This window comes from Hippichthys cyanospilos, chromosome 5 (assembly GCF_059441005.1).
Source record: "Hippichthys cyanospilos isolate Australia breed blue-spotted pipefish chromosome 5, RoL_Hcya_1.0, whole genome shotgun sequence".
Taxonomy (NCBI): domain Eukaryota; kingdom Metazoa; phylum Chordata; class Actinopteri; order Syngnathiformes; family Syngnathidae; genus Hippichthys; species Hippichthys cyanospilos.
The window spans coordinates 24,810,615-24,838,352 of record NC_142373.1 but is presented as its reverse complement, the minus strand read 5'-3'; the positions used below and the strand labels follow the sequence as shown (position 1 = coordinate 24,838,352).

The 27,738-nt window shown below is 39.8% G+C and overlaps 2 protein-coding genes across 5 annotated transcripts in view; both read right to left on the bottom strand.

The window, feature by feature from the left end:
• Positions 1 to 7,661, bottom strand: part of LOC148424085 (serine/threonine-protein phosphatase 6 regulatory ankyrin repeat subunit C-like) — a 41,449-nt gene extending 33,788 nt beyond the window's left edge. For all 3 annotated transcript variants that reach the window (XM_088414956.1, XM_088414957.1, XM_088414959.1), the window contains exons 1-2: positions 7,206 to 7,661; positions 1,626 to 1,709 (exon numbers count right to left, since the gene is read on the bottom strand). In XM_088414956.1, the coding sequence (XP_088271082.1) occupies positions 1,626 to 1,709; positions 7,206 to 7,232 (111 nt within the window). In that variant the 5' untranslated portion in view covers positions 7,233 to 7,661. The remainder of the gene's footprint in view (positions 1 to 1,625; positions 1,710 to 7,205) is intronic.
• Positions 7,662 to 9,291: 1,630 nt separating this feature from the next.
• On the bottom strand, positions 9,292 to 24,244 carry LOC148424084 (splicing factor 3B subunit 1). 2 transcript variants are annotated; one of them, XM_088414938.1, is made up of 24 exons: positions 24,189 to 24,244; positions 23,522 to 23,697; positions 23,235 to 23,336; positions 22,383 to 22,497; positions 19,772 to 19,851; positions 19,480 to 19,692; positions 17,999 to 18,461; positions 17,425 to 17,546; positions 17,058 to 17,255; positions 16,874 to 16,975; positions 16,253 to 16,432; positions 16,087 to 16,173; positions 15,364 to 15,634; positions 15,120 to 15,265; positions 14,708 to 14,854; positions 14,354 to 14,479; positions 12,629 to 12,850; positions 12,369 to 12,551; positions 12,180 to 12,291; positions 11,920 to 12,040; positions 11,691 to 11,822; positions 10,918 to 11,190; positions 10,166 to 10,382; positions 9,292 to 9,825 (listed from the first exon to the last, which is right to left on the bottom strand). In XM_088414938.1, the coding sequence occupies exons 1-24, from the start codon at positions 24,214 to 24,216 to the stop codon at positions 9,667 to 9,669; spliced, it is 3,975 nt and encodes a 1,324-aa protein (XP_088271064.1). In that variant the 5' UTR covers positions 24,217 to 24,244; the 3' UTR covers positions 9,292 to 9,666. The 2 variants fall into 2 exon arrangements, with proteins under 2 accessions (XP_088271064.1, XP_088271065.1); XM_088414939.1 differs by lacking the exons at positions 22,383 to 22,497; positions 23,235 to 23,336; positions 23,522 to 23,697; positions 24,189 to 24,244 and adding an exon at positions 20,185 to 22,356.
• Positions 24,245 to 27,738: the final 3,494 nt, after the last annotated feature.

The following is a 27,738-nucleotide window of genomic DNA, read 5'->3' as shown; positions in this document are numbered from 1 at the left end:
GGGAAAAAAAACTAACCTCAAAAACATTACCGATACAAAAGAATTGAGGTCACTGCCATACAGGAAGTAAAAATTGTGTGAGAATTTTTTGCCAACAATGTGCCAACTTTCATCTGTTGATAGGATTTATCAAGCCAAAAGTGAGGTGTTAGTCGGCCAAATATTCTCATAATTAATCTACTGATAATAAAAAGGTGATAAAGGTATGTACATACACCTTTTATTGGCAAAGTAGATTGATTTACGGAAATGTTAAATTTTCATTACCTAAGATACCATTTTCCTAATTAAAATTGACAGTAATACTCTAATGGAGACACTGTATATGGTATTGTTTTTCAGTGGCAAAACTACAACTCTCCTGATCAGTACGTGATCATTTACTGTACACCCAACAAAGTTTTGGCAAAATGATGTGACAAATTACATCTTTTTGTGGTCAAACTACAGTTTTGAAGTTAAATAAAATGTGGGTGTATAAAGCAAAACATGCCTTGTTTTGTGAGTTGTGAAAGAGAAAAGGATTTTCTCTAACCTGTTACAAATGTGGAAGCACAAAATCATACAAAATAAAGTGGTCACAGTCGGGAAACTCGCCTTCAAAGTTAGGTTGACAGAAAATATCCGACTCAAAGCTCTACCGCAGCCAAATTTACACCACCGTTTTTTAATTGGACCTTTCTTGCAGACGTATGCAATGGAGGCAAGCGAGAAAGACTCCCCTCAAAGAAGAGGATATCACAAGTTCGGGATCATTTTCAAATAAAAAACGAGTGCGAAAAATACATTTCAATTACTGCATGGTGGACAAGGCATACCACAGCAGTACAGGGAAAAGAACATGTATGCAAAGACTGTCTTGACTCCATTGCTTGTCTTGGTGCGCAACCTGGAATGGATGCCATTTGTGAGCTGATTTAGTAATTAGGGGGCTATAAAACATACTGTTAGTCATTAAGAATACATTTATTTGCAAATTTTTGACATTTATAACAATTTTATTTATTCCTTTTCAATGCAAAACGGTCTAAATCTTACACAGTGTCCCTTTAAATACCATATTTGCACATGGAGTTTCCGAAAATAAAGGAAAGAACCTCTCAAAAATCATTAGATGTTTCTAGAACATACCCTGTCACTACACTCTATAGTAGCATGGTTATAGGTGTTAAAATTTTAATCAGTAAGGCTTAATCAAGCACAAAACATGCTCAGTCTGCTCATCAAGAAGTATAATATGAAGAAGAAGAAGATGAAGTTATTGACCCAAAAGTAGCGAACAGCCGGCTCTTCTCTTCATCCCTATGTGATTTTAAGAACACTATTATATGTGTGATGTACATATACCATTAGGTAAGTGCGAACTAAATGGTAGTTAGTGTTTGTTGACCTGAAATGTTATTCATTAGTTTTTGAATGCTAATCACAATTGCTAAGCAGTTGAAATAGGCATATTTTGTTGGTGTCTAAAAATGAAGCCGTATAGAATTAAGCAATTATGGAATAATCAACAGAATAATCAATTTAAAAAATATTCTACAGTATAAGCCCTTGAGCAGACACAATATTTGTGTCAATAAGGTCACTTCCTAGACCTTCTTTGTGCCACCATTAAGTGTACTCACCAGAGCATTAATGTCTTCGGACTTGTATATGAGCATACGGATTTCCTCAGGATCGCCGCTGAAGATGGCCTGGATGAGAGGAGGCTGGGGAGACAAAAAAAAAAAAAAATAATGGACACATGGTGAAACACGTGTTCATGTGATTGTCAGAGAGAGTTGTGTGTGAAAACAAGCTGTGCTGTATGACCTTGCCGTTGAAAATGTCCTTCGCCACTACAACAGCTGGTTTGTCACATAGGGAATATTTGCACTGAGATACATTTTTGTCAATCAAGATTGTGCGTGCATGCTCGTGAGCGCATGTGCACTTAGCCGGATCCTTTGTCCCTGAAGCCCCTATTTTAATTTCTGGATGTCAGACGTGAAGTAAATAATGGCTGTTAGCTCTGCAGTGCCCTATTGTGTCATTATCAACATGTTTTTGACACTCACTCTGAGTGTCATTGGAAAAGTTACCCAATGGAAACATCATCAGTCTACAGTATATGTCAGAAAATCTTGGGGGACTTTTGCTCAATGGGCCTCAAAATTGTCCAAAGAGTCCAAAAGTGTGAACTGTGTGTGCTATCTCTGTTTGTTGATCTATGGTACACAAGGTACCAGTAATAAGTCTAATCAAAACTAATCATAAGTTTTACTCTGTAAGTGTGAGCAAATCGACCATTTAATACTGTAAATATAACAACGTTTTTGTAATTATTTCCAGCAATACTTAACGGTACATTATGAGACTATAGGTGACAACTATGTCACTTGTAGAAAAGGAAAGGATGTTGAACCTTTTGCTTTATAATTGTTGTTTGAACACTGCCTTTTAATGAGAGTTAATAAAGACTTTTTGCTGGCTCCAGTTTGATTCCGGAATGTATTATTATCATCAGTATTTATTTTTGTGTGATTGTTTGTTTCCTATGGAAGGTATTATTTTGAAAGAAGATCAACTTGCAAGTCAAACAGTGACTGTGCTTTTCCTCTGTATTTTTATGTCAATATCACTTCTTTTTTTTATTTTCTTTTTTTTAAATATACAGCCTGTAAATACAAGAGAAAAAAAATCGACCAAAGAATAAATACATTTAAAAAATTGCCCACTCTGGCCATTTTTTCTCTTTTGTAATGTTAAATAAATAATGTTGGGTCAAGTGACAAAAAGTGTAAAACAGTCAAATGTTCCGCATGTAATCCATCCATTCATCTATCAATTTCCTATAGCTGCTTATCCTCACTAGGGTCACTGGCATGCTGGTGCCTATCCAAGTGTATATGTTTATTGTTGCAAGCATTAAAAGACCAAAAAAAAGCTATTTTTATGTACTTATTCTAAATTAATTGGCCAATTAACAATGTGTATTGCATTAACAAAAGTATGAGGGGTGTTCCAAAGAAATCTATTTTCATCAGAATCTGGATTTTCATTTACTACGATTTAAATCGATATAATATGTCCTTAAATCAATATTACAAATGAAATCAATCTGTTTCCTGTCGCTTCCGTACTACGTCGGAAGTTAACTGTGCCATGACATCACCCATTCTGGAACGTCGCAGAAGCAGAAGTGTGCTGGGACCGTCTGCAAATTGCAAGGGGCAGAGGGGAAAAACAATAACACCATTGTGTGTGACTAATAAGTCACACATCAAAGAGCTCTACATGATCATATTAAAATGTCTCTTTTGGACATAAAAGCTTTGCTTGATTTTGCGGAAGGTTTATTCCTAGTCATCATTCAAATTTTCAGACGTTCCCTGCGCACTTCAGATCCTGCAGTGCATATAGATCGATTTTGTCTATTCACCAAAGAAGACAGTTTGAATGTTTTACGAATGTTGTTTTTTTCTTTGTAGCGAGCAATCCACATGGTCATTGAGGGTTAGAGCCATCAGTGGTCTTCAGTCCGCAGTCCGAATCTGGCACTGTCTTTCCATCTTTACTCGAACTAAATGAGAATCCCGATTCTGATGTAAAATTTATTATTGACAAACCCCTTCAAAATACACATTTCTACATGATGCTCGACTACAGTTTTGTTGTTGTTGTTGTTTTTTATTTTATTGCCTACCTTAATATTTGCTTGATTATGGAATGTAGTCCGCTCGGGCAAGTGAACAGAATAAAAATTTCATATTGTGTTATTACAATAGGACTCTTGAATCTCGAATATACATTTTACAAATCTTGAGTAGTAGGGTTGGTAAGTGAGTAATCATAATAAAAACAACAATATAGCAAACTACTGCTCCAGCTATACGGGAAATAACTTGAACTGAAATCCACAAATCATCAATAAACATTTTGAACCTTTTCAAAATCTAGCCTATTTCCAATAAAAACGATATCCAACAATTATTGAAATTCCAAATACAAATTTACACCATCTTCCCAATTACACAAATGATGCTTTCTCATATCTATAGTGCATGTGAATAACATTAGACATAATTTAAGTAATCAATGTAGAAAATCATTTTAAATATTTATACAAACTTCCCAATGATAAAAGAATTTTATATTTAAAAAAAACCTTTTTGTAAAAACAATACATTATTACAAAATATTTTGCACAGCCATGTTAAAAGGGATTCCTTATATAGTAGACAGAAAAGAAGTGACAATAGTCATTTATTGAATTTGCAGAATTGAGAGAGTGTATTAGGTGAAATCAAAAGCTGTTTCAAAACGATCTTATGAGATCAAGTTAAAAATATATTACATCTTTAGCTTGAATTTCTTTCTAGGATGCCGGAATACCCTCTTAAATGTGCCATTTATATTAACCATTGATGGCTTGAAATATATGCTGTTTCATTTACATGCACTATTTATAGAAAATCTGATAAAAAAAACATCATTTGCATAATAATTGAAAACATGATAAAGTAAGATTGTTAACTGCTGAGATGGAGGCAGCAAATATGGTTATGCAGTCAAACTTTACTTCCTGCCAAACTTCCTGTTTGCTCAATCAAGCCTTCTGAGAAGCGACAGAGAGGAAGCACGGAGGAGCGTTTCACTTCTGCTTTCAAACGCACCAACAAATCACTTCCTCTTCTTCTCACCTTGATCTACGTCGCAATGCGCTGCCTTTCTCCACTGCCATCACAATCATCATGTGACATTGTCTCACACTTCACTCAATTGGAACTAGCCATCCACCCATTTTCTCTGGTATTTCTCCTAATTGGAGTCCATCCAGCTGAATGGGGGAACAAAAGAACTCCAAACAAACTCAAACCAAACTACTCAAGACTGAGACAGACGCTAGCTTCCCAAACTCATAAAAGTCTTAATAAATAAACATATCAAAAGCACATTGGAAGGTTGTGCAGCTCACACAGCGTGCCCTATTTTGCAGCATAAAACACAGCGACTTCTTCACATTTCTTCACAGGCCCAAGGAACGGCCTAGCTGGCTCATCTCTTCCCCCCGAGCTCAACAACACACTTCTGTTGGCTGGCATCTCTCCACAGCTCCCGGGCCAACGACTTCCCGAGCTTCCTGCTATATTCCCAATAATGGGAGCATGTTGGGAACAACTATTGACCTTGACTTTTTTGAAAAGATTGTCTTATTGCAGTTGAAGGAATATGTCTGTCTAGCCACTAAAACAACAGCAGAAAAATCTCCTCAGCTGAGGAATCCCGTTATCAGACATCGCAAAGTTGTCTGAAAATAACAGGAAGTCCCACAGTTTGGGGTTAAGTGAAAGAAAAAAAAATACAAGTTATTCCTGCCCTGCTGCAGAAGGATGATGCTGCACCACGTCAGGAATTTATACTGTAGTGGAAACACGAGTCTGAAGCCTTTTGGGAATGACAAACAGCGGCCTCTTCATGAGCTATAGCTGCACAATAAGTCATATTCCTATTCATTTGTATGTACAGTATGGCTAATTATTTTAGTAATATGAATAGGCCATTTTTAACTTTTGGATTTGTTAAAATCAGTTTTCATCTTTTATTATATTTTTTGCATTATTTTCTTTTTATTCACCTAAAACTACTTCTGCTCATACAGAGAAGCCATTGGTTATTGTATATAATTTAATAAATGATGCTTGTTCAATTATATTTTCTTATATTTACAGGCCAATAATCATCAAAATGTCATCATCATGATGAAGACTAATCAGAAACATTACTGTCACTAGTATAATGCGGAAAAAAACATCTGCAGGTGCAACGATAACCATATTGTTTATGCCATTACAAGGTGCAGTTGAAGCTAATTAGGTAGGCATTGGATTTATGTGCGTGTATTCTACGTATCTACATATATACTTAAAGGTGGCAAAAGAGAAGCCTGTGTGTTGCATAAGCAATTCTCTGGTTGTGGGTTGTGTGTTTCTTTTATGCAAGTGGGATATACTCACTTGGCTTCAGGGGAAATAACTGTGTCAGCAGATATTTAACATACCTAAAAGAGACTTGACCAAGATTCTTCTAGAGCCTGTTCTGCAATCTTTGGGGGCCTTATAGTTTTTCCGCAGTGCAAAATCACATTTAAAACTCTTGACCAAGATTCTTCTAGAGCCTGTTCTGCAATCTTTGGGAGCCTTATAGTTTTTCCGCAGTGCAAAATCACATTTAAAACTCTTTTTGGGGAAAATCTTAAGGTGCTTAAGTGCTTATTTGTGTAGGAGAGAATCATGTGATTATGCGAAAACAAACCTCATACACATCTCTGAACATTTATTGTGCATGGATTCTCACTGACGCTATTGTGCATTGAGAAATGTGTTTCCACTCTTTGTCATTTTTTTTTTCTCTTTTGTCCAGGTTGGAGGGGAGACAATGCAAAACATTTTTTGTGATGTGTGTTTCGGATAAAACGAAGTGGGGGGAATACCTATTCACATCCAAATCGACATCACTGCATAATTGCCATTTTCAAATCAGTAAGGCTGCAATTTGGGAAAAATAAAAACCCTCATTTTGATCAATAGGATGGCTTTAATTTTTGTAAAATACATTGCCTTTCATATGAAGTCATAACTCATTCGCCTTTATATTAGCATAGGCCTAACCTATTATTTTAATGACCGTAGTCTTTTCGTATCATACATGCAGAATTTCCAATGAATATTTGAAAGCATACGTTGTGCATTTTAATAAAATGCCTTTGCATAACTAAATAGCTCACACAATAATAAACAGTGCGCCCTTTATTGATAAAATACACTTTGAATGTTTTTAAAGAATACTGTATTCAGACCAAAACAATATTTCAGGTCTCATTTGTGAATATTCGGTGACATAATAATAAAATGTTAGCTGGTTTAAGAAAAGGTCCCTATCGTTGGTTTGTACTTGGGATGATTTTTGGTTCTAATGCGCTTCATGAACAAAGTGAATGAAAAACCAGGACATGAACGCCTCCACTTCCTAGCAACCTATTGAAATTCGCCTACAGCATGCTGGTTGACTTGTGATATTAGTCGTTTTTATCACCGCAATTACTAAGCGCCGAATTATCGGGAATACAAATGTGGTTCGAAATGCGTTGCGTTCGCGTGTGAAAGTGGACAGCGGCGCTCACTAGGTGCGGGCATGCTAAAGCTAGCAACGGCTAGCGGCTCTACCTGGTCGGCCAGTTTGAGAACAGCCATCTCTGCCTCGGTTCCGGAGGTTCATTCACGCCCGGCGACAGCGCCGCAACCCCGGGGCGATGCCGGCTGCGAGGCCAGTTCCTGCGCCTCCTCCGCCTCCTCCTTATCCTCTCCGCGACCGAAGCGTCTCCCGGGTTGACGGTGATGGGGAAAAAGCGGAACCCGGTAAAACCCAGCGCCGAGGCCTGGCGCCGGCTCTTGCCGAAACGCTCGTTCGCTCCACCGGGAAGGAACCGCGAACAATCCACATGGAGGGTGCTGCGTTCGGGACTGTGTGCCCGGAGAAGTTCGTTCCTCCCTGGCGTGCAGGAGGTACAAGGCGGTCAAGCGAGTCGAGTCGTGCGGGCGGGCGGAAGGATAGGGCAGGAAGTTGGAGGCTGTCTCTTGCTTCCTCTGCTTAGAGATGCACAAGAGGCTCCCTCAGCATCAACAAACCCAGTGCGCGCACACAATCACACAAGCGCACACACACACTTTCTCACTGCTGCCTTCAATCGGCGAGAAAGGGAACATAATAGCAGGTTTGTAACTGATTGCCTGCGCGTTGCATTCGCCCATCGGTCACATCCGTGGTACGTACGCACGCAGTACGTACTGTATTTAAAAAATATAGGGGATTATTTTATACAGAGAAACTTTTTATTCTAAAGATTGTTAACTCATCCACACAAACTTCCAAAACAATTAGGTTCCACCCATTTTCTATATAACTTTTTCTCAAGCAACCTTTGTTTATACATGTTTCATTCACTTTATTTGGCCAAAGTTGCTGTGTGCTTTAAATCGCCTGCATAGAAGAAATAATACACCTGATGCAGCTGTAAAACCACTGGCATACACTGTGACAATCATGTTTTTGATATTGCATTTGTTTTATTCAGGGCCTTTTTTGTAGATTTTATTTCACTTGACTGACAGATTCTGGGTATTTTAAATTTGCATTTTCTTTTCAAGTATGTGATACAATCAGAATGATTTGCTTGTATGTAGGTGATCTTAGTAAGGAGACTCTATGTCTCTTCATGCTTTGTATCCACAACTGGCCGATTGTTTTTGCAATTCAACATTCAAACCTGTACACACAAATTGCTGTGATAATGAAATGCTCCTCTAGTGTCGCGGAAGACACCTTATATTTCAAATTTGAAGCATACTACGAGTGTAGTGCTGGTTGACGATAGTGTATAGCATTTTTCGGAGAATTGTTCCTACAATTTTGGCTCACATTCAGTCATATGAGGCAGCTAACTGTGTCAATCAAAAACAAGCACTAGTATTTTTCACAGCTTTAGATTTTGCATACGGTTCCTAATCTTGTGGCCTGTTTGTGTACCTGAGCATGCTTCAACTTGCTAAAAAACAAACGAGGCTCAAAGCAAATCAAAAGTTTCAAACATGTGATAACATGAAGTTCACGCGAGCACAGCACAGTGCACCATCCTAGCACTTGTGCAGTTCCAGCATGGAAAACAAGTGCTCCTCCTCCTCACTTGAGCAAAATCCGATAGTGTGCGCGCGCTGCAGGAGGAATGTGGGTCACAGTAAAAGTGAACCAGAAGAAAGGGGTAGGCAATGGGGGAGGGTCATGTTTTAACCTTTATGTACAATGTTAATATTTGACTGTTCATTATGCATTTGCCAGTTTGCACAAAAAAAGGTAGCTCTTTAAAAAAAACTAGGTAGATTTTCTTTTAAAATAAGGGATTCAGTATCAGTATTATTGAGCTTTAAAGGGATGGGGATTTCGCTTCACAAATTAGTTTAGTTGTGACCTGAAAGAGACTTTTGAATGTGTGGCTTGTGAGCAATGACATCATCCTTGGAGGTCACCCGCAGAGCCCTCATTGCTCGACTTCATTCATGTGGATTGTTGTGTCTGACCAGTATGAACTTGGTAGTTAAGATGTCCTGATGTCCCATTTGGGAAAGAAATATAAAGCCTTGTGATGGTTAAAAGTGAAGCGGATTTCTAATTAATTATATTTTAGAGTTCTCATGACTTTTCCTTCATGAATGAATACCTTTTAGGTCCATGTTCAAACAAGTGTATAGGTCCATGTTCAAACAAGTGTACAGAAACTTTTTATTTGGTTAAATAAAACTCTAATTGTAAGAACAGAGATGAGAAACATGAAAGTTGTACAGCAATGTAGCCAATCCAAATATCTATTCATACAAACAGAATAACCGAATATTTAAAACAATTCCAAGGATCAACTGCTTTCGAACATTTTGGACACAAGACAGGGAAAAATAAGAGGAGGGTTTTATCAGAGGAATACGAACAGACTAAAACGTTCTTTGTTGGATTTAATAATCAACTTTAAATGCTCAGTTTACTGCAAGTGTGAGCCTCAAAGACAACAGAGGAGCTAAAAAACACTAAGCAGCAAAAACAAACCAAAGCAAAAAAAGCAGGAGAAAGAGGGCGTATTTACAAGACATAGTCCAGCTCATAGCGGATGTACATGTTCTTCTCGTCGTCATACACCTGCGGGTAGTGGGCGATGAGAGCATCCTGGGAGCCAATGTAGATGGAGTTGTAAATTTTCCAGTACACGTCACGCACCTTCCGTGCAGGGTGAAACAGACCCTGAAAACACAGGTCAGGAGGCTTGATTTATCTTGCTGGTCATCTAAAAATTGCCTGATAAGCTATTGGTTGATATGTTATCGTGTACTTGGCATGAGCATGAAGCGATTTATTAATTAAATTTGACCAGACTAGTTCGCAGTAGAAAAGTAAATGAGCACTTCACATGGACGTCCCACTAAATTGGCAGCCATAGAGATTGATCAAGCATTCGTCAGCATGTGCCTTTCACAAATTAACCAGAGTAGCGGAATATTCCGGAAATTTCACGTAATAAAAATGTTTAATCCTCTTACACAATTCTCAAACTGGGGGTTGAGTGTAATGTCAAGTGGTTTACCTGTAAGCAATACTGCAGCATGCGACAGGGCCCAATGGCAACCCTCAGGCCTTCCAGGGCGCCCATCACAGCCTGGATGACGTGAGGCGACGTCTCAAACACGTTGGGCCACACATAGTTGAGCAAGTGGTTGAGTGAGTCCTCGCAACCAAAACCATAAACACCCAGGGACATATGCTGGACCACGGCGCTGGCAGTCTGCCTGTGGACCAAATCCCTACAGAAGCACATCCCACAAGTTAACTCTTTAAACTGTTCATTATCCATGCACACAGCTATGTTCCAAAGTAATATTTTTGGGGGGCCAAGAACACTCCCAAAAAATGTCTACATCAAATTATGAACAAGAGATGCCGTAATTCTGACCTAATCTTACTTAAGGTAAATATGGTAATGGAACAGGCTAGACTAGAGGCCGTCAGTTGGCTGTTATCAGCCAGTGTGTTAGTTGAAGCTAAGTTAGTTGAAGCAGCTTGTGTAAGCTGATGATGTTACTGCATTATTTTCAATAAAAGAAGCGAGCAGACTGAACCAGCGTCCGAGTCCATTCTTGTAACAGAGCAGGTTATATTGCATTATACTTAATATTATGTGACTAAATTACAAATTAATGGCATGTCCAACTTGGTTTGCCTCGAGTTAACGCAGGAAAACCTAAAATCTATCATATAACACAAAGTTAAATGACCTAAACAGTAAGACAGGGTTACGGTTACCCAGAGCTTTGAATTGTCCTCGTTCGATTGAGTTACCTGTCCATGAGTGCATCTTCCAGAAGCGGCGTGACAGCGTAGATGTAGTCCTTGCCCATCTCGCCAATATACTCGAACAGGAAAGACAGCGACTTGAGCACTCCATTCTGCACGTTGAGCTCGGGCACGCGGTACTCGTTCATGAGTGCGGGCAGGACGGTGAAAGGAGAGCACGTCTCAGCCACGATGGCAATGGCCACCGTGGTACAGACGCGGTTCTGACGCTCTTGCACTTTCAAGTTATTGAGCAAAGTGGCCAAGACGTCGTGTGGGCTGTGAAACGGGATGATGGCAACACATTTAGTCAATTTGTCAATCAAATGATATCATATACAGAATGTCAAAGATTAAAATCAGATCAAACGGATGAGAAAGTTCACTGAATATGTGTGGTTAGCTCCAGATTTAAGATTTCTGAGCAGGAATCTTTTGAATTTATGTACATGTTCGAAAAAAACTTTTAGCATGCAAATGATTTTACTTTTTCTTGTCATCAAAATCTTACATTTAAGTGACATCGGTCCCTATTCCACCAACAGTCCATTATAATCCCACCTTTAAGACTGATGCCCCTCCTTCGCACAGATTCCATGTCTTCACAAATCAACTAAGGGCATTCATAGCTCCTATCAATACCATAAGTCATTTGCTAAACATTTTATGCTCGCATTTTTCTGTTCAATTGCATTCAAAGTTTGTTTGAAATTTTGTTTTCTTAAGTGCGTGTTTTTAAAACTTTACTTCTGGACAGAAGTGTATTGGTAGACGCTCACCCAATAGCCTTGGCTATGTAGCCAAACGTGTTGACTGTGGCTCTACGAATGGCTTTTTTGTGAGCCTTGAGAAGCTCAAGCAACTCAAAACAAATCCTCATCCACTCTCTGGCTGACACATACTCAGCACCCCTGCAATCAATTCAGAAAAAATAAATTAATCAGAGGATGAAATGTGCTACAATGTCAGGGGCAAAACACATTTACTTTTGGAGTAAAGAATGCTAACCTGTCTGCGATTCTGCCCACCAAGTCTATGCAATTCTCCTGCACTTTCTCATGTCTGTTCTTCAAAATAGGAGTCAAACGAGGGAGCAGGTCTTTGATGGGGGGAGTCATCTTGTGCATACCTGCAAAGTGGGTGGAAAACATTTCATTTTTTGTACATGGATAGAACAAATTTAGGACAAACGAGAAAGGAGATGTGGTCACAAGTTTTTTTTTTTCTTCGTTTTTTTTTTTTTAAATACAAGCAATGTGGTCCCATACCAATAACATTCACAATGGCCTTCAGCGCTCCCAGGATGCTGCCCAGTACTTCAGGGTATTCTTCTCCAAGGTATTCATACAGCACCACACCCAAGTGACCCATCAGCTTCTCCTGCAGATGCAGATATACAAATATGTGTAATTATTCTTTGTGACGCCAACAAAATATTTACAAGGTTTTCAACATACCTCCTGGCATGTCTTCATGACCACAGCAGTACGTGAGATGAGGTCAGCAGCCTGCTGACGCACTTTGGCCGACTTGTTGTTAAGACGCCAGAGAACTGTACCGCAGATCTGAGGCAGGTAAGGCTTGACGCGCTTGCCGAGGGCGTTCACCACCGTGCCAAAGCCGTTCAGCATCACGGAATCCTGCAAAGGAATTAAGATTCCGTAAGAAGATTGAAATGTATATGTGCCAGTAAATGTTACATCTCTGTTACACTCACCTCTGTGGTCTGTTCCTGGAAGGCGTAGAGGATGCCGTCAATCAACTGCTCCTCCAGCTTGTGGTCGATGTCAGCAGCACCAAGGTTGCCCATAATCTTCTCAATTGTCTCCATCACCATTTTACGGTACTGCTCTGCCTCATCTTTAAGGTCATCCACAATACGAGAGATGATTTCTGCGGCTCCCACTTTGTTGGCCAGCTCCACTGTGGTGTCAACCAACTGCATTGGGTGCAAGACGTAAATTAGTTTTTGGATTAGAAAGTTGAGATACAGTGAACAATTAAGTTGGGGGGACGTATTTTATTTTAATTGCCGCTCTTAAATGCTTTCGTACCATCTTGTGACATCTATTTGAGATTACAACTTCTTATAGGTTTTGGGCAAGGGCTCATCCCAAAGCCCAGCTAAGTTCAGTTTTACTGCAAAGACTCATTTAATATTGTTACTGTAACTGTTACTTGTTCAGCCCAGACTGTATTCGTTATTTTGGTGAATAATTACCAGACTGCATTTAGCAAAGTCAAACTAGGTCATTGTGTATGAGAGTTGAGGACGGACGGACAGAATGTTGCATCGCTTCACACAACATGGTTTTATTGCTACACTCCCTCAAATAGAAAAATTTTCTATTTAGGGACGTTCATTTCAGAACAGCGTCACAGCAACCACAGAAGAGACACCCAACAGAAGAGAGATTGGCAGTGATTTTAAAATACAGTGATCCCTTGCTACATCCTGCATCATGTATTGCACCCTCAGTGCATTACGGATTTTTTTTTTCAAGAAAAAAAAAAAAAAAGCTATATATTGCAGAGAGGCGCGATGTGAAGGTTCCCTGCATGCCAGATAGACGAGTTAACTGGAAATACACATGGCACAGGCATTCCTCGGATGTCGAACTACTGCAGTACACATATTTAGTTCAATTTTAAATTATTAAAACTCATACATTAAATGTACTGTTATCCCTTCCCATTTCTAGTCCTTGGCTGTAGTGAGGATCACAGAGAGACACATTTGCCCTCCTACGGCGCTTGGGCGTCCAACTAAAGTGAAGCCTGTAGCTGACCAAACATGAGAACAAGAACAGTTTACACTTGAAATTCCAATTTATTACAAAAGCAGTCTTGGCAATAGCTTTCCAAACTCTTTTTGTATTCCTCCTCCTCCTCTTTCCTCTTCTGCTGCGAATTGTCAAGGTGACACTCTGCATGTGAGCTTCATGAACAAGACTGGCCTGGCAATCTGTCAATAAACTCATGGGTACTCCTACAAGACACGTGATTGGCTCCTTCCCTCATTGGTCAATGTCACACCGGGAGCCATGACGCAACTTTGTGGTTTTTCACTATTCGCAAAGGGGGTTTTGGTCTCCATTAACCGCGGAAAACAAGTGATTACTGTTCTACTTTATTAGACATATATTGTAACTAGTACTGGGAAAATATAAGAAGTAATCATGAATTTGGTGTTCCAAACTGGCACGGCAATGGCGTTTAAGACACATCAAAAACACAAAAATACAAATCTTCATGAAACTAGTTCACAAATGAAATTAGATAGAAATAAGGGAGTCTCAATTGGGGCGCTTCCGTCCTTGTGCACTACACCATGTGAACACTTATAACAAGTGCGGTGTGAAAAGACCGAAAAGATTCTTACCGAAGCCATGTTAGTGAAAACGTGGTTTTAATACGACTTAAAATTTATGTGAGTGCTAACCTGTCTGTAGTTACGTCTGTCCAAAGCCATTCTGTGCTGCCAGAAGTGTTTGAAGAAAGGAGGCAAGATCTCAGTCTTGATGTAGTTGGCCTCCACACCATCAGTGCCACAGCACTGCTTCACCACCTACAAGACAGATAAACTGATCAGAACAGTAAAAACGTTGGCAAAAGTTGAGTTTGTCCCCAACGGGTTGCAGGGTGAGAACAAAGAGGACACGTGTCAGCTTTGCTAGTTCTCTTGTTGGGAGTTAATCTAGCGAACTACTAGCCCTGATTCAACCACGCACAGGTAGAACAGGCGAGAATGAGTCGCATTATAGTCTTAAACATTCATAAGACTCTTATGTCTTACCTTAAGCACAATCTTTTTCATTTCCTCGTCAGGTGACTGGAACTCTCTGATGAGGATCAGCATCACCTCTCGTGTGTAGTAGTTGGCGTACTCTGCATCCATCAGAGGGATCAGGTAACCAATAGCTTTGAGGAAGGCAGCTAAACCCTGTTATCAAAAATGGATGACAACAATTAATTCAAAGTAAATTCACTCAGCTTTAATAGTTAATAAGTGGTGGTGGTCTAGCGCAGCCCGAGAAGTATTTTTGACCATTATTCTGTCCTCCGCTATTAACAAAAACTCTAAATAGATGCTATAGCAAGAACTCATCCTCACTACATTCACATTCAGGCTTCGACTGGGGTCTGAGCTTGCATTTGCATAAAAAAATAAAACAGAATATTTAGCGTGCCAATGCCCGTTTACTCACCTTTCCTCTGTGTTGTCTGATGCCCTTCCAGAGAGGCTTGAGCACCGAGTCAAAGGATTCGATGCCATAGGGTGTAGCAGCTTCAGCTAATGCAGCAATGGCCAAGGCGCTGATGGTTCTCACCTTCTGCTGTTCATCCACCAGACCTGCAAACCACACCCAGAGCATTTCATCAGTTAATAAAGAGTAAAAATATCGTGATGGGTATTGCTTGTAGCTAATCTTGCTCATGAATGCTACCGACCGTGCTCAATGATCTCCACCAAGCTGCGCAGGTGAGGCAGGATGGCACAGCCCATGAGGATGGCTATCTGCTGCACAATCTTGATGCCTGTGTGCCGGGCTTGCCACGATTTCTTGCTTTTACACACAGCTTTGAGGAAGGGCAGCAGGGAGGGGATGCCAAGGGCAGATGCCACCACAGCAAATGCCCTGGCGGTGGTGTTTCTCACATACTCATCCATGTTGTCGATATCGGGACGCATCGTGGAGATCATGGTTGCCAAGCCAGCCGCCTGGGAACATAGGTTGTGCAATCAAGAGAAATTCAGGTTGTCAATGGAAAGCACCTTTTCCACAGATCTTTAATATTAGTAATTTTATCAGTGGCCTGAAGAAAGTAATTTCTGAACAAGTCTTAAGGGGTTCTGTCCATAAAAGTAGCAATTTTCCCCATTTCTTTTTCTTTCTTTGTTTTTTTTTTTAAATAAGACTAACATTCACAAGACCACGTCTGATTTAGGCTCATCAACACAGTTCCATAAGGATCTCAGCATGTATTTTCAGAAAGCTTGATTGTGTCCAACAGGTTTAGGATGAGAACTGGCAAGTCAGGTCAGCTAGATATCGTGCCGGTGTCAATTGAGCAAACAACCAGCCCTGATCTGATCACTGACAGGTCAAACTAAAAAAAAAAAATGGTTCGTAAAAGATGTAGAAACATTAAAAAAAAAGTGTTCCACGTTACCTTTGCCAAGTTCGAAATAATCTCCCTGCCTTCAACTCTGGCATAGTAGTCTTCATCAATTAGCAGAGGCTCAATCACCACGAGGATCTTGGCACAAAAATAAAAAGTTAAGAACATTTGGAAATCCAATTCAATGGGAAGAGTACTTGAGAGGTGGAGAGGCTACCTTGTGTACATAGGGTCGAACAAGGTCATCAAGTTTGTAGAGAATACGGTCAATGACTTTGACCAGCAAGTGGCGTTCCTGGTCCTCAAGTGTGGGGGACATGAGCAGTGGTAGGATCTGGTTGAACAAAGGTCCTGCTCCAAACTCACGAGCTTTGTCTGTGATCTGACGCAGGGCCGCCTGGAACAGAAAAATTGACAGGCTCAAATGACAGTATATGTCGATAAACTCAAGCCATTTACAGGTCATTTATTGGCTGGGAGTTTCGTTCAGGGGATGCTGTTGTGAAAGTGATGTTCTGTGAAGCCTCTTTCACTTGTGAAATTCTTTGAGAGTGCTGTGATTGAGGGCTACATGAATAAATTTTGACTTGACATTTAGTTTTCGAGGCTAATGTAGTAAGATGGTTTTGTAATGGTATTCAAATATTTAGTGACTCGGGAATGAGCTTTTGGTACATTTATGTGAAACAATGAATATTTTCTCATTTTGAAATTTGACAAACTTGTAAGTCAACCAGCATTACAGAATGGTTTATGATCAGCTTTGGAAGTGGCTGTAGAATAAAAGCATTGTTTTCTTGTACATTTATGGTTTAAAAGGGATGAAATTAACACCAACCTTCCTCATTGGTGGAGTTCCGTTTTTAATCTTCAACAGCAGCTTCATTATCTTTCTTTCTTTCTGTTCTTCGGGGCTCAACGTGGACTCATCCACTTCAACCTAAAACATTGGGAAATGTTTAAATTATAAGACAGCCCAGATAGCTGGGTTACACTTTCCGTGTGTGTGGTGCAGTTCTCACCAGCAGTTTGTCAAAGTACTGTATGTCATCAGGTTTGAGGAAGGGCAGGTTTCCAGAGGGTTGGTCATTCATCTGTTTGGTCGTGCGGTCCTCCACTTGCATGTGGAAGCCCGTCATGCCACCAATGGGAGTAGGCGTTGCAGAAAGCTTGCGGGCAGGTGTGCGGATTGGCACGTAGCCAGCTGGTGGAGGCAACACCTGCACGGAAAGGAGAAAAGCATCAGGAATGAAAAAAGAGCTTTAGCAGTAGACTATCCCAGAGGCTAAATTATTTAAAATTTGAGTATCAATAAGCTAAATCAATAAGCGTACGTTCAAATTAAAACACAATAGCATGGTAGTGTGTGCAACATAATGTTGCACAGACCTTGTATCCTTCAGGGAACATGGCGTCAAGCTCGTCATCTGTGAGAGGCCGGTTTCTCTCATCGATCTCCCGCTCCCACCTCCATGCCTGCAGCTGCTCTGGAGTCATGCTCATCAGGTGACCTGTAATTACAACACAAGGGGGTGAATTAACACTATTTTCGCCTGCCCAATCAGACCGTATGTATTAATCACAGACATCACCAAACCATCTCAATGCAAGATACAATGTTGCTTCATGGGAGTGTACATAGATAAGTTTCACCATTGCAGGGTTTTGTGTGACAATTTTGTGTAAAAGAGGCATCATTATCTTATCCATACTACACACACAAATTAGTGAAAACTAAGACATTTACAAAGACAAACTAAGACACCGTATGTATTAATCACAGACATCACCAAACCATCTCAATGCAAGATACAATGTTGCTTCATGGGAGTGTACATAGATAAGTTTCACCATTGCCGGGTTTTGTGTGACAATTTTGTGTAAAAGAGGCATCATTATCTTATCCATATTACACACATAAATTAGTGAAAACTAAGACATTTAGAAAACAAGGCTTTTTTACCCGGTGTTGGGGTAGCCATGTTCATGGCAGGGGTTCCAATAGGGGTCTTTCCAGGAGTCAACAGCGGTGTTGAAGAGCCCATCTGACTTGCAGGTGTTTCATCCCAGCGAGATTTTCGCTTGCTGGCCCCTGGTGTGGGAGTCTCCCCCACAGATTCATCCCCCCTGTCTGTACGTGGGGTTTCAGCCCAGCCGCTCCCGTGTCCTGGTGTTTCACGCTCAGTCTTTGGTGTTTCGTCCCATCGGTTCTTCCGGACACTTCCAGTAGCTCCGCCGTGGCCAGGTGTTGCATGACCAGGCGTGTCTCTGCCTGGTGTGGCCGCACCAGCTGGCGTGTGGCTAGGTGTTGGGTCCCACATTCGTGAGCTGGGTGTGGCCCCGGGGGTCTCGCTGCCTTTGGGCCGTCCAGGGGTTTCGTCCCATCGGCTGTTTGAAGGTGTGTGCGCCGGCGTGTGTCCAGGAGTCTTTAAAGCATAAATACATTGATAATAGGGGTGTGCCCCCCCCAAAAAAATAAAAAATAAAAAAAATCATCAGAATTATGATTCTCATTTCCAACGATCTAAATCGATATAAAAGGTCATTGAATTGATATTAAAAAAAAAAAAAAAAAAAAAAGACACACTACCTGTCGGCCTCTGTTTTACACACTGTGCCATGACGTCACCAGACAGCCCGTTCAAGCTTGTCAAGCTTACGCTGCTTAAAAGCAGTCTTCTCGCTTTGACGAGGCCACGAGCGTAAATGTTTCTGTTCTGCCTTTCAGGTAATTTTCAGTTAATTTGTTCTAGCCGATTCTTGTTCTTAAGCTATGCTTTTATTTTTCGGCAAGCCGTGTAAACAGGAAGTGGGGTGAGCTCACAAGTGCGTGAGTTACACTTGGGGAAGAGGGAAATCCTTGCGCAGAAAAACACGTATTAAACACCTACTGGGGAAACGCCTGTATGTATAATGTTGTTTAACTGATAAGGTAAAATTTTAAAGCTAAAGTGACATTTGATGTTAGTTTAAGGTAATTGCTGTCGAACTGTCAGCTAATTTAGGTTTCTCTTTTATACGTGCGGTGTGAATGTGCGCTGTCAAAAAACATGGGTGATTTGAGTTAGCTTCTTCATTTTTACTTTCACTGCTAATGTTAATGCAAAGATGTGCCCTCAAAGCTACAAAGTACTATAAGAACGTCTTGCGTCACTTAAGAGTTTAGCTTGCTGTCTTGCTCGGACTAAGCTTATACTTGTCTCAGCTAGCTACAGGACAGTTTCACTTCGCTAGTATGATGATTCTTTGTACAGCTATAGATCGAAGCAGGAATCGTTTGAATTAATAGAATCGAATCATTTTGAATCAAAAATCGTTAAGAATTGAAAATCAATTCTGATTCGAATCAGAGACCCCAAAATCGGAATCGAATCGTGAAATGGCCAAAGTTTTCCACCCCTAATTAACGTGACGTTTGAAGCAACTTCGTATGGCAAAACGCACCTCTGCATTGGCGTCAGCCTGGTCCCAGCTGGACATCTTTTTGGGGGTAGAATTTGTAGGAGTTTGGTCAGCAGTTTGGTCCCAGCGGCGCTTGCGTTTAGCAGCAGCAGCGGCGGCGGCGGCAGCAGCAGCAGCTTGACTGGCAGCGGACCCATTGACAGCTTTGAGGTCACCTGATTTGGCCTTCTCTGCAAGCTGCAGACGAATCTCTCGCTACAAACACAAAGATACACATTAGGTTAAATAGTAAAACTAACATGGTATTGACAAATTGCGGATTTCTTCTCCATACCTCTTCCTTGGACAGGTTCTGCTCTCTCATGACGTCCACATAAGACCTGACCTGGAGCTTAGGGTCTGGTGTTTTGCCTCCTGCGCGAAAGAGCACGAACAAGAACAAAGGATCTTCATTAGTACACGCTATCGACATCCTCTTATACTTTTTACACCAAGCACAAACAGTCAGCTAACCCTGACTCTTTTTATTCAAATGTATGTACCTGTTTTTAAAAACAGTGAAATCACAGAATATCCTACTGAGTTACACTGAAATATACGTTTGTCCTCACTTACATTGACATAGCATCATAAGAAAAAACAAGCAGATACATGGAGAGCAGTTTAAGTTTGTGGTGCTTTCTTTTAAGTAGATATAGCCATCACTGATGCACAGGGGTCCTGGGCTGTGCTCTTCAGAATACGTACACTTTGAGTGCCAAGGGTCCTTCTGCAGTCAGACTTCAACCAGCAGAAAAGCAGCCTAGAAAATTTCTCTTTACCATTAGTAACACTTTGGAAAAGGGTTTGAACTCACACACAACAGTATACCACCTGTTTTACACTGATTTTTGATATTCAAGAGGGGGGAAAAAATATCTTCTTGGGGGACAACAACAAAAAAATCTGATCTAACGCTTACATTAAATTTGCCTTAAAATGAAGTCAACTGTGAGTGCCATATTCATACTAGTAAAATTTTATTTGAACTTCCTTTTTAACTAAAAAAAAAAAAAAAGATAGATAGTAAGTGAAATACTATAGTTTACTGAATAGGCAATGGAAAAAATCTTGAGGGTCTTTTGAAAGAATCACGAAAAGCTCCTGCTGGGTTCAGCGACTAGGAGCAAGTGGACCCTGACCAAAACTGACAAGTGCACAGTTCTCTCTGTGTCCCCCATAACCTACACAGGATGAGTTGCTGCGCCCTTAACAGAGTGCAGTACAGGACTGGCAAAGCAGTACTGCTGTAGGAGAGAAATTAAGGACAGTTAGTATGGGCCTGTGGTATGGCGGCACACAATTTGCTTTGAGAACATATTTCTATTTTACAGAGAGCTTTGTAAAATAAAAATATATTTTTTACAACAACAATGTTTGTACACAGAGCTCTCTTTGCTCTGACTACATGCAGGCTCATAATAAGCCATACTCTAATGATACCGGTGATGCTAAAGATTCAAGTCGCTTTGTTAAACGTGATTGAGGTTGTTGAAAGGCAATGGATTTTGGCTCATGTGTTGCTACTAGGGATGGGCATATATTAAGTATTATACTGAATTTGTGGAATTGATGGCTGATATATTTTGACAATATCGAGTCAAAATGAAGTGCACTGGGTTGGTGCAAGCGCATTGTTGATTTCTCCAAATTGTCTTGTCAAACCAACACCTAAATACGCTCTGAGAAAAATAATAATTAGAATTAAAAATTAAAAAATAATTAAAAATTAAAATTAATAATTAATTAATTTAATTAATTTTAATTAAATAATTAAATAACTAAAATTAAATTTAATTAAATTAGTTTAATTAATAATTAAAAAATAAGTAAACTGTAACTGTAATTGCTAGTTGTAACTGAATTGTGAATTATTTTCCATAACACCTTGCCACAATACTTTGTGTACCAATGTTTACAGTACGGGGATCTATCTGGAAGCCCATTCTAGGCCACATTTATTAACATTCGTCTATTCTGGCATTATGTTTGTATGGTATATATTTGCATTTTAATAAATAATCACACTCACAGCCACTAATGAGAGCATGCGATAACTGACATGTGAAAGACTTTCTATACATACATTAGCAATTTCGGCCATCACAAATTAACAATAGAAAAGATTTGTTCATTTCCCCTTCATTTAAATTTACATTATGCCCACCTCTAGTGGCCAAATACAGTGATGCATTTAATAAAGGTTAATAAGAACATCTTACTATGCTCTTTCCTTAAGACTTAACAACATCAAATGTTGGGTTTGGGGCATAAACAGTCATGTGTATTCTCTATAGAGACTGTTCAAACCTAAAGACTATATCCTCTTACTGAACAGGGGCAATTCAGTTACTGCGCCCAGTATAGCTGGGCACGAGACAGGCCAATTATTGGGTTGGCTAAACTTCACAGGTTGTTGCACTTTACATATTGTATGATTTAGCTTGGCGGTCGTACAGGATTGTTAACCCTTCGACTCACACACACAACCCATCTGCTACCCATGTTTTTTTTTGGCCAATTATTTGATTTTGCCATTCTAGCACCTAACCACCTCTCCCACTCAAAAGCATGGTAATCCTATTAGCTGTTCCACCCACCCTCAAAAACGAAGTTTCATAATCCCCTAACCTTAATTTAAAAAAAAAAGAAAAGAAAAAAAAAAAAGAGCTGGAGGTATACAGAATTATTGCATTTTAGAAAAACAAAACAACAACAAAGGATTGACCACAAGGAAGGCATAGCGTCTGGGAAGCAAGCAACTGCATTGTAGTCGAAGGGTTGAACAGCTACCACGCTTGGTGGTAAACAGAAAGAACCATCAAAAGGCAAAGGCATAATTAATAAAAAAATAAATAAAAAAGGGGACCGTGACATAACGGGGGTAGAAAGAAGGTCAAATTTACCATCTGCAAAAGGGTCGAGGCGCTCTGGCGAGATAATCATCTGCATGCGTCGAGCTTTGTACTCGTCCTCTCGTTCCGCAATCTTCTGTGGACGATGCTCCGCAAATGGATCATACTGTAAATCAAAATATAGGAAACATGAGTTTTTCATCTCTGATATACCAACAACAATTCTAATTCTCTGCTAACTAAAGCTACTTTAATACTGCAATGTAAATGTAATTGTTAAATGCAGCCTGCTCAATAAAAAATACATTATTTTGGAATTGGAAAATTTATATTAGCAGAATGTTTTTTTATTTTGAAAATTTTGCAAAAATCTCGCCATCTCATTCTCGTGCACTCAATCTCAAGTCTCATGGAATTTGTATCTAGTCACACACACATGATTATATATATATATATATATATATATATATATATATATATATATATATATATATATATATATATATGTTTTTTTTCATATGTATTTGTTTTTTGTCTCGTGACGACACGCTACAGAACACAACAACCCATCGGTGATTTAGGGCTATACCAATAAAATTTGATCAGATCGAGTTCATTATCGGGTTCAATTCTTCAAGTAAATATTCATAAGTTAATAATGTGCCACTAAAGAACAAGTTTCTACTATTTGCAGCAGTCCTTCTGAGAATATCTTATACCAAAAAGTAAAATTTGTAAAGCATTAAACCGTTAACTGAATTTAAAAACAAAGTGAATTGTGAACCGAATCAAGCTCTTGTGAATGGAGTCGATTTTGGTAATATAGATAAATCAAATCCCAGTCCAACCAACTACTGAATTTGTTCTCATAGTGTATGTACATGCTCATAAGTAATCACATACTTGTTCATCGGACTGAGGAATGGCATTGAGAATGGCCACTGGCGCGTGGTACCCTTGCTTCTTCTGACCCAACAAACTTGTTGCAGTTTCCTCTTCATCATCCTGGAGGAGAGATAAATATAAGCGTAAACACAGAGTGACAACAAGCACCCTTATACTATGAGTGGAAGACAAAAACAGCACATCATTGAACGATGTAGTTAACAGCTTGACAACCATAATACACATAATTAACAATAACGTAAAAAGTACAAAGTTGGGGGGGGGGGGGGGGGGGGTAATCTTACGTCTTCCTGTTCGTTGGCAGCAATGGAAGTGACATAGCCGGCAAAACGGCTGTCGCTTCCTCCATAGATTTCCTGGTCGAAAAACCCCGTGGAAACAAGGCCGACTCCCTGCTCATTTCCTTCCTCCACCAGATTGGCTTTCATCCCTTGTATCTCCAGGATCTGAGCCTCGATATCTACATAAAATAAATAACATACAGTTTAGAAAAACTGGCGAGAAACTGTGGGCTCAAATACCATATACGCATATACGCAGAAATCACGGGGTACGGGATTGAAGCATGCTGCGTTAACTGCAGCACGACTGCGTTTGCCTCGATATTAATAACTGTATTTGACGATTCGATATATCGACTAGACGTTTTGCTTAAACTTACACAGGTCGAATTAAAATATATTATTTTTAAATGACGCAGATCAAAGCGTAGACAACACGCGCTAAGATGTATACGGGCTGTGGGCTAACATGCTAACAAGACAACAACCAGCGCCATTATCTAAAACCGACCGCGTTGCGTCGTACCGCAGCCCGTTGCTTGACTCGTTTTAATTCGAAATAACGTAAATTTAGATGCAATATTACCATGATTATTCAACAAAAACAAAACATCTGTACATCTAAATAGAAATCGGAAAACAAATTCGGTATATTTTTAAAACATTTTACCATCGTGTGTTTTGGCGATCTTCGCCATTTTGGTGGTGTTGCTTGTTCTCGACTGAAACAGGAAGTATGTCAAGTTAACAGAAGACAACATTAAAACTTCCGTTTTATGCTCCCCGCCAAAATAAAACTAATCTTATCGTTCCGGTCATCAACACTGTGTCTACCAATAATGATGTCGCCTTGCTTTATGTATGAAAAAAATGTTGTAGTTCATTGTAGCATTTAGAGTGTATTTATAAGATCGCAAAGGCCAACATAATTTGGGGAAACAATCTTTTAGGCATTAGCGTCAAAAAGTTATTTCAGGCACTGTATCTAAATTTTTGATGTTCTCAATTTGACAGAATTTTCGTTAATGTAGGATAACTCGATAACTTTTTTGTACAGAACAAATGCAATACATTTACTTTAAATTAGTTGAAACGGTGGACGACTATGGTGTTATATTTGTACCACAATAGCGAGCGCGCAAAAAAAATGAGCGTAAAAAATAAAACTGAGCGAGCGAAAACAGATTTTGAGAGCAGAAAAAAATATTGAAAAGGGGTTCCTCGCTCAAAATTGCTTTTTGCTCACTTGCGATAGCCCCCTCTCGCTCGCAATACTCCTCCCTCCCTCGCTCAACATCGCATTCGCTCAACATTGCGCTCTCGCTCGCTCGAGTCGTCCTCTGCGTGTGCCCAGTTCTGCTCACACGTTACTACGTTTGTGCCACAAAGATAGCCAATCAGAGCTTGTAAAAGCACATTGATTGACAGCTTGGTATCCAATGAGATTGCTTGTTGAACGAGTAAACGAGAGTGCGTCAACACGGACTTGGGCGGGGGAAGGTAGACTTCTTTGGAAACAACGTATGGGAAGTAAATTTAATATTACAGTATCATTATTATTGCTGTATCGTATCATTTGACAGAACTACCTTGTTAGTTTTTGTACTTTAATCATATAAGCCCAGCTCCTCCCGCCCAAGTCGATGTGACGCACTCTCATAAAATTCTATTCATAAGGCTCTATAAATGATTTTTCAATCATTTTTCATGAAGTACTGAAGTGCTATAATGTGTAGATGAAATGTGTGCAATGTCACATGTTTAGAAAATATTGTCACATGGACCAGAGCTGTTTACTTTTCTGGTTGCACGGTGACAAACAAAAGGTTATTAAAGTATGTTAAAATAAACATAGAACAAAGATTTTTCGTACTTATTATGTTTAAGATGATATACGCATTTTAACTTACTCAAATTGGTTTGGTGTGTTCGCACAATGAGTAATTATATTGTTGTGACAGGTCATAAAACACACTTTTTCATCAAATATTTCACTTTTTTTTTCTTTTAAGTTCTTGATTATTTCAAAGGGTTACCAATGGCATATGATTTGGATGTTTTCACTTCCAGGAAAAATGTGGGCTTAAATGGATTAAGTTGCGTCAGCACCATATTCAAAAGGAGTCAAACTATCGCTTAACTCATTCCTACTATGTGGCTTATGTCTCAATTTTAATTCATTGTTAATGACAAAGATGTACACGACAACAAACTTACATGACAAAGATAATATTTGTCATGTGGTTTCCAGCTTTCATCGGGAAACACTTTCTCTGCCCATCTCTTGGGGTCATGAGGGAATCTATAGCGCCTCATGCTTTGGCCACCTAACCCTAACCTGACTCCTGACAGACCCACATGTGACCATTGGTCATAGTACAGTGCTGTATTCCTTTTTAAGTGATTAAATCATGAAAGACTCATAAAAACAGTGGGATTAAGTGCCAGCAACAGCTAGCGATGGCATGCAAGATGGCCCGATGAAAATCATGACCACTTTCAGCCAATCAATGTACTTCGTGCCGGTAAGCAGCAAGAACTAAAAATAGCAAGGCTTTTCTTATATACAGGGCATTAAGTTGTGCTTGCACTGGGTCTTATGTTATCCTATACAACGTGAGTAGGTCTAATCTCCATCCATTTTGCTTGCTGGTGCCTATCCCAGCCGCCTTGAGGCAGAAATCAGGGGGCACCCTGGACTGGTTGCCAGTCAATCGTAGGGCACCTAGAAACAACCATTAACACTCACAATCACACCTAAGGGAAATTTGGAGGATCCTATTCATCTTACATGCATGTTTTTGGAATATGGTAGGAGTGCCAGAGAAGACCCATCCGAGCACGGGAAAGAACATGCAAACTCCACACAAGAAGGCCGGGGCAAGCTGGAATTGAACCCGGGACCTATGAACTGTGAGGCAGACATACTAACAAGTTGATGACAGGTCTTCCATCGTGCCGGCACGTAGGCCGAGTATGACTTTGGAATGATTTGCCAGAAAAACATTAGACATTAATAATCTAATTTTGAGTGAGTTGTTTTTTTATTATTTTCTTTTTTTATTTTGTCTTTTGTTTTTTTAGAACAATGTAAAAAAAACTGTAAAAAACAAAACAAAAACGAATGCTTTTATAGTTGCATTCTTCAGCAGTTTTGAGTTGTTGTGTTAGGTATGAGTGGCCATAGATATCAAACTCGAGTCCTTGATGTCAAGTGTGCTGCATGTTTTCGATATTTCTTTCTCCAACACACCTCATTCAAACAGCTCATTAACAAGCTCGACAAGAGCTTGAAAATGATCCTAGTCATTTGAATCAGGTGTGGTGGAGCAAGAAACAGAGAAAAAAAAGCAGCATAATACGGGCACTTGAAGACTGGAGTTTGACAGCTGTGTTTTATACATACAGTACATTGAAAATTCCATCCATCCATTTTCTTAACAGCTTGTTCCAGGCTTGCTGGTGCCTATCCAAGCTGTCTTTGGACAGCAAGTGGGGCACACCCTGAACTCATTGCCAGTGAATCACAGGGCACACAATCCATAGAATGTGGGAGGAAACTGAACGACCCAAAGAAAATCTACACAGGCATAGTGAGAACATACAAACACCACACAGGAAGGCCATAACTGGAATCGAAACCGCAATTTCCGCATTATCTGGCAGACATGCTAAAATTTCTCCCACCAAGCCAACACAGAAAAAATGATTAGCAAAAATGGTGGAATATATTATGAGCAAGTATTTTGCTATTTTAAAGCTGCATTGCGTAGAGTTAAGAATTGATGTTTACTGGTGTTACATGAATGCAGCACGTGTACTACGGTGTCTCAGAGAGACCATACGTTGGAAGCAAATTCCAAGCGAGCAAGTGAATACAAATACAATTCACCATTAGTTTCAGTGTACAATAGGGCGAAATCTACTTGACGAAATATGTCAACACTGGTTAGTTACCCCTGTGGACATATAAAGAGGCCAACATCTGGAGGTAGGAAATCCATCGGCACCGACACATGACAAATGACACAAGCGCATCACAGCACAGACTCCATGGCAAAAATCCAACACTTCCACACTTTTCTAAATGCAAAGACAAGTAGAATGCAGGCAAACAAGGATTAACAACAAGCAACAACACGGCGCATGCAGTGGGCCTTCCGTGATACAAGGAATCCATAGCTGCTCTTTTTGGCTGTTCTTTCAAAGGTACATTTTAT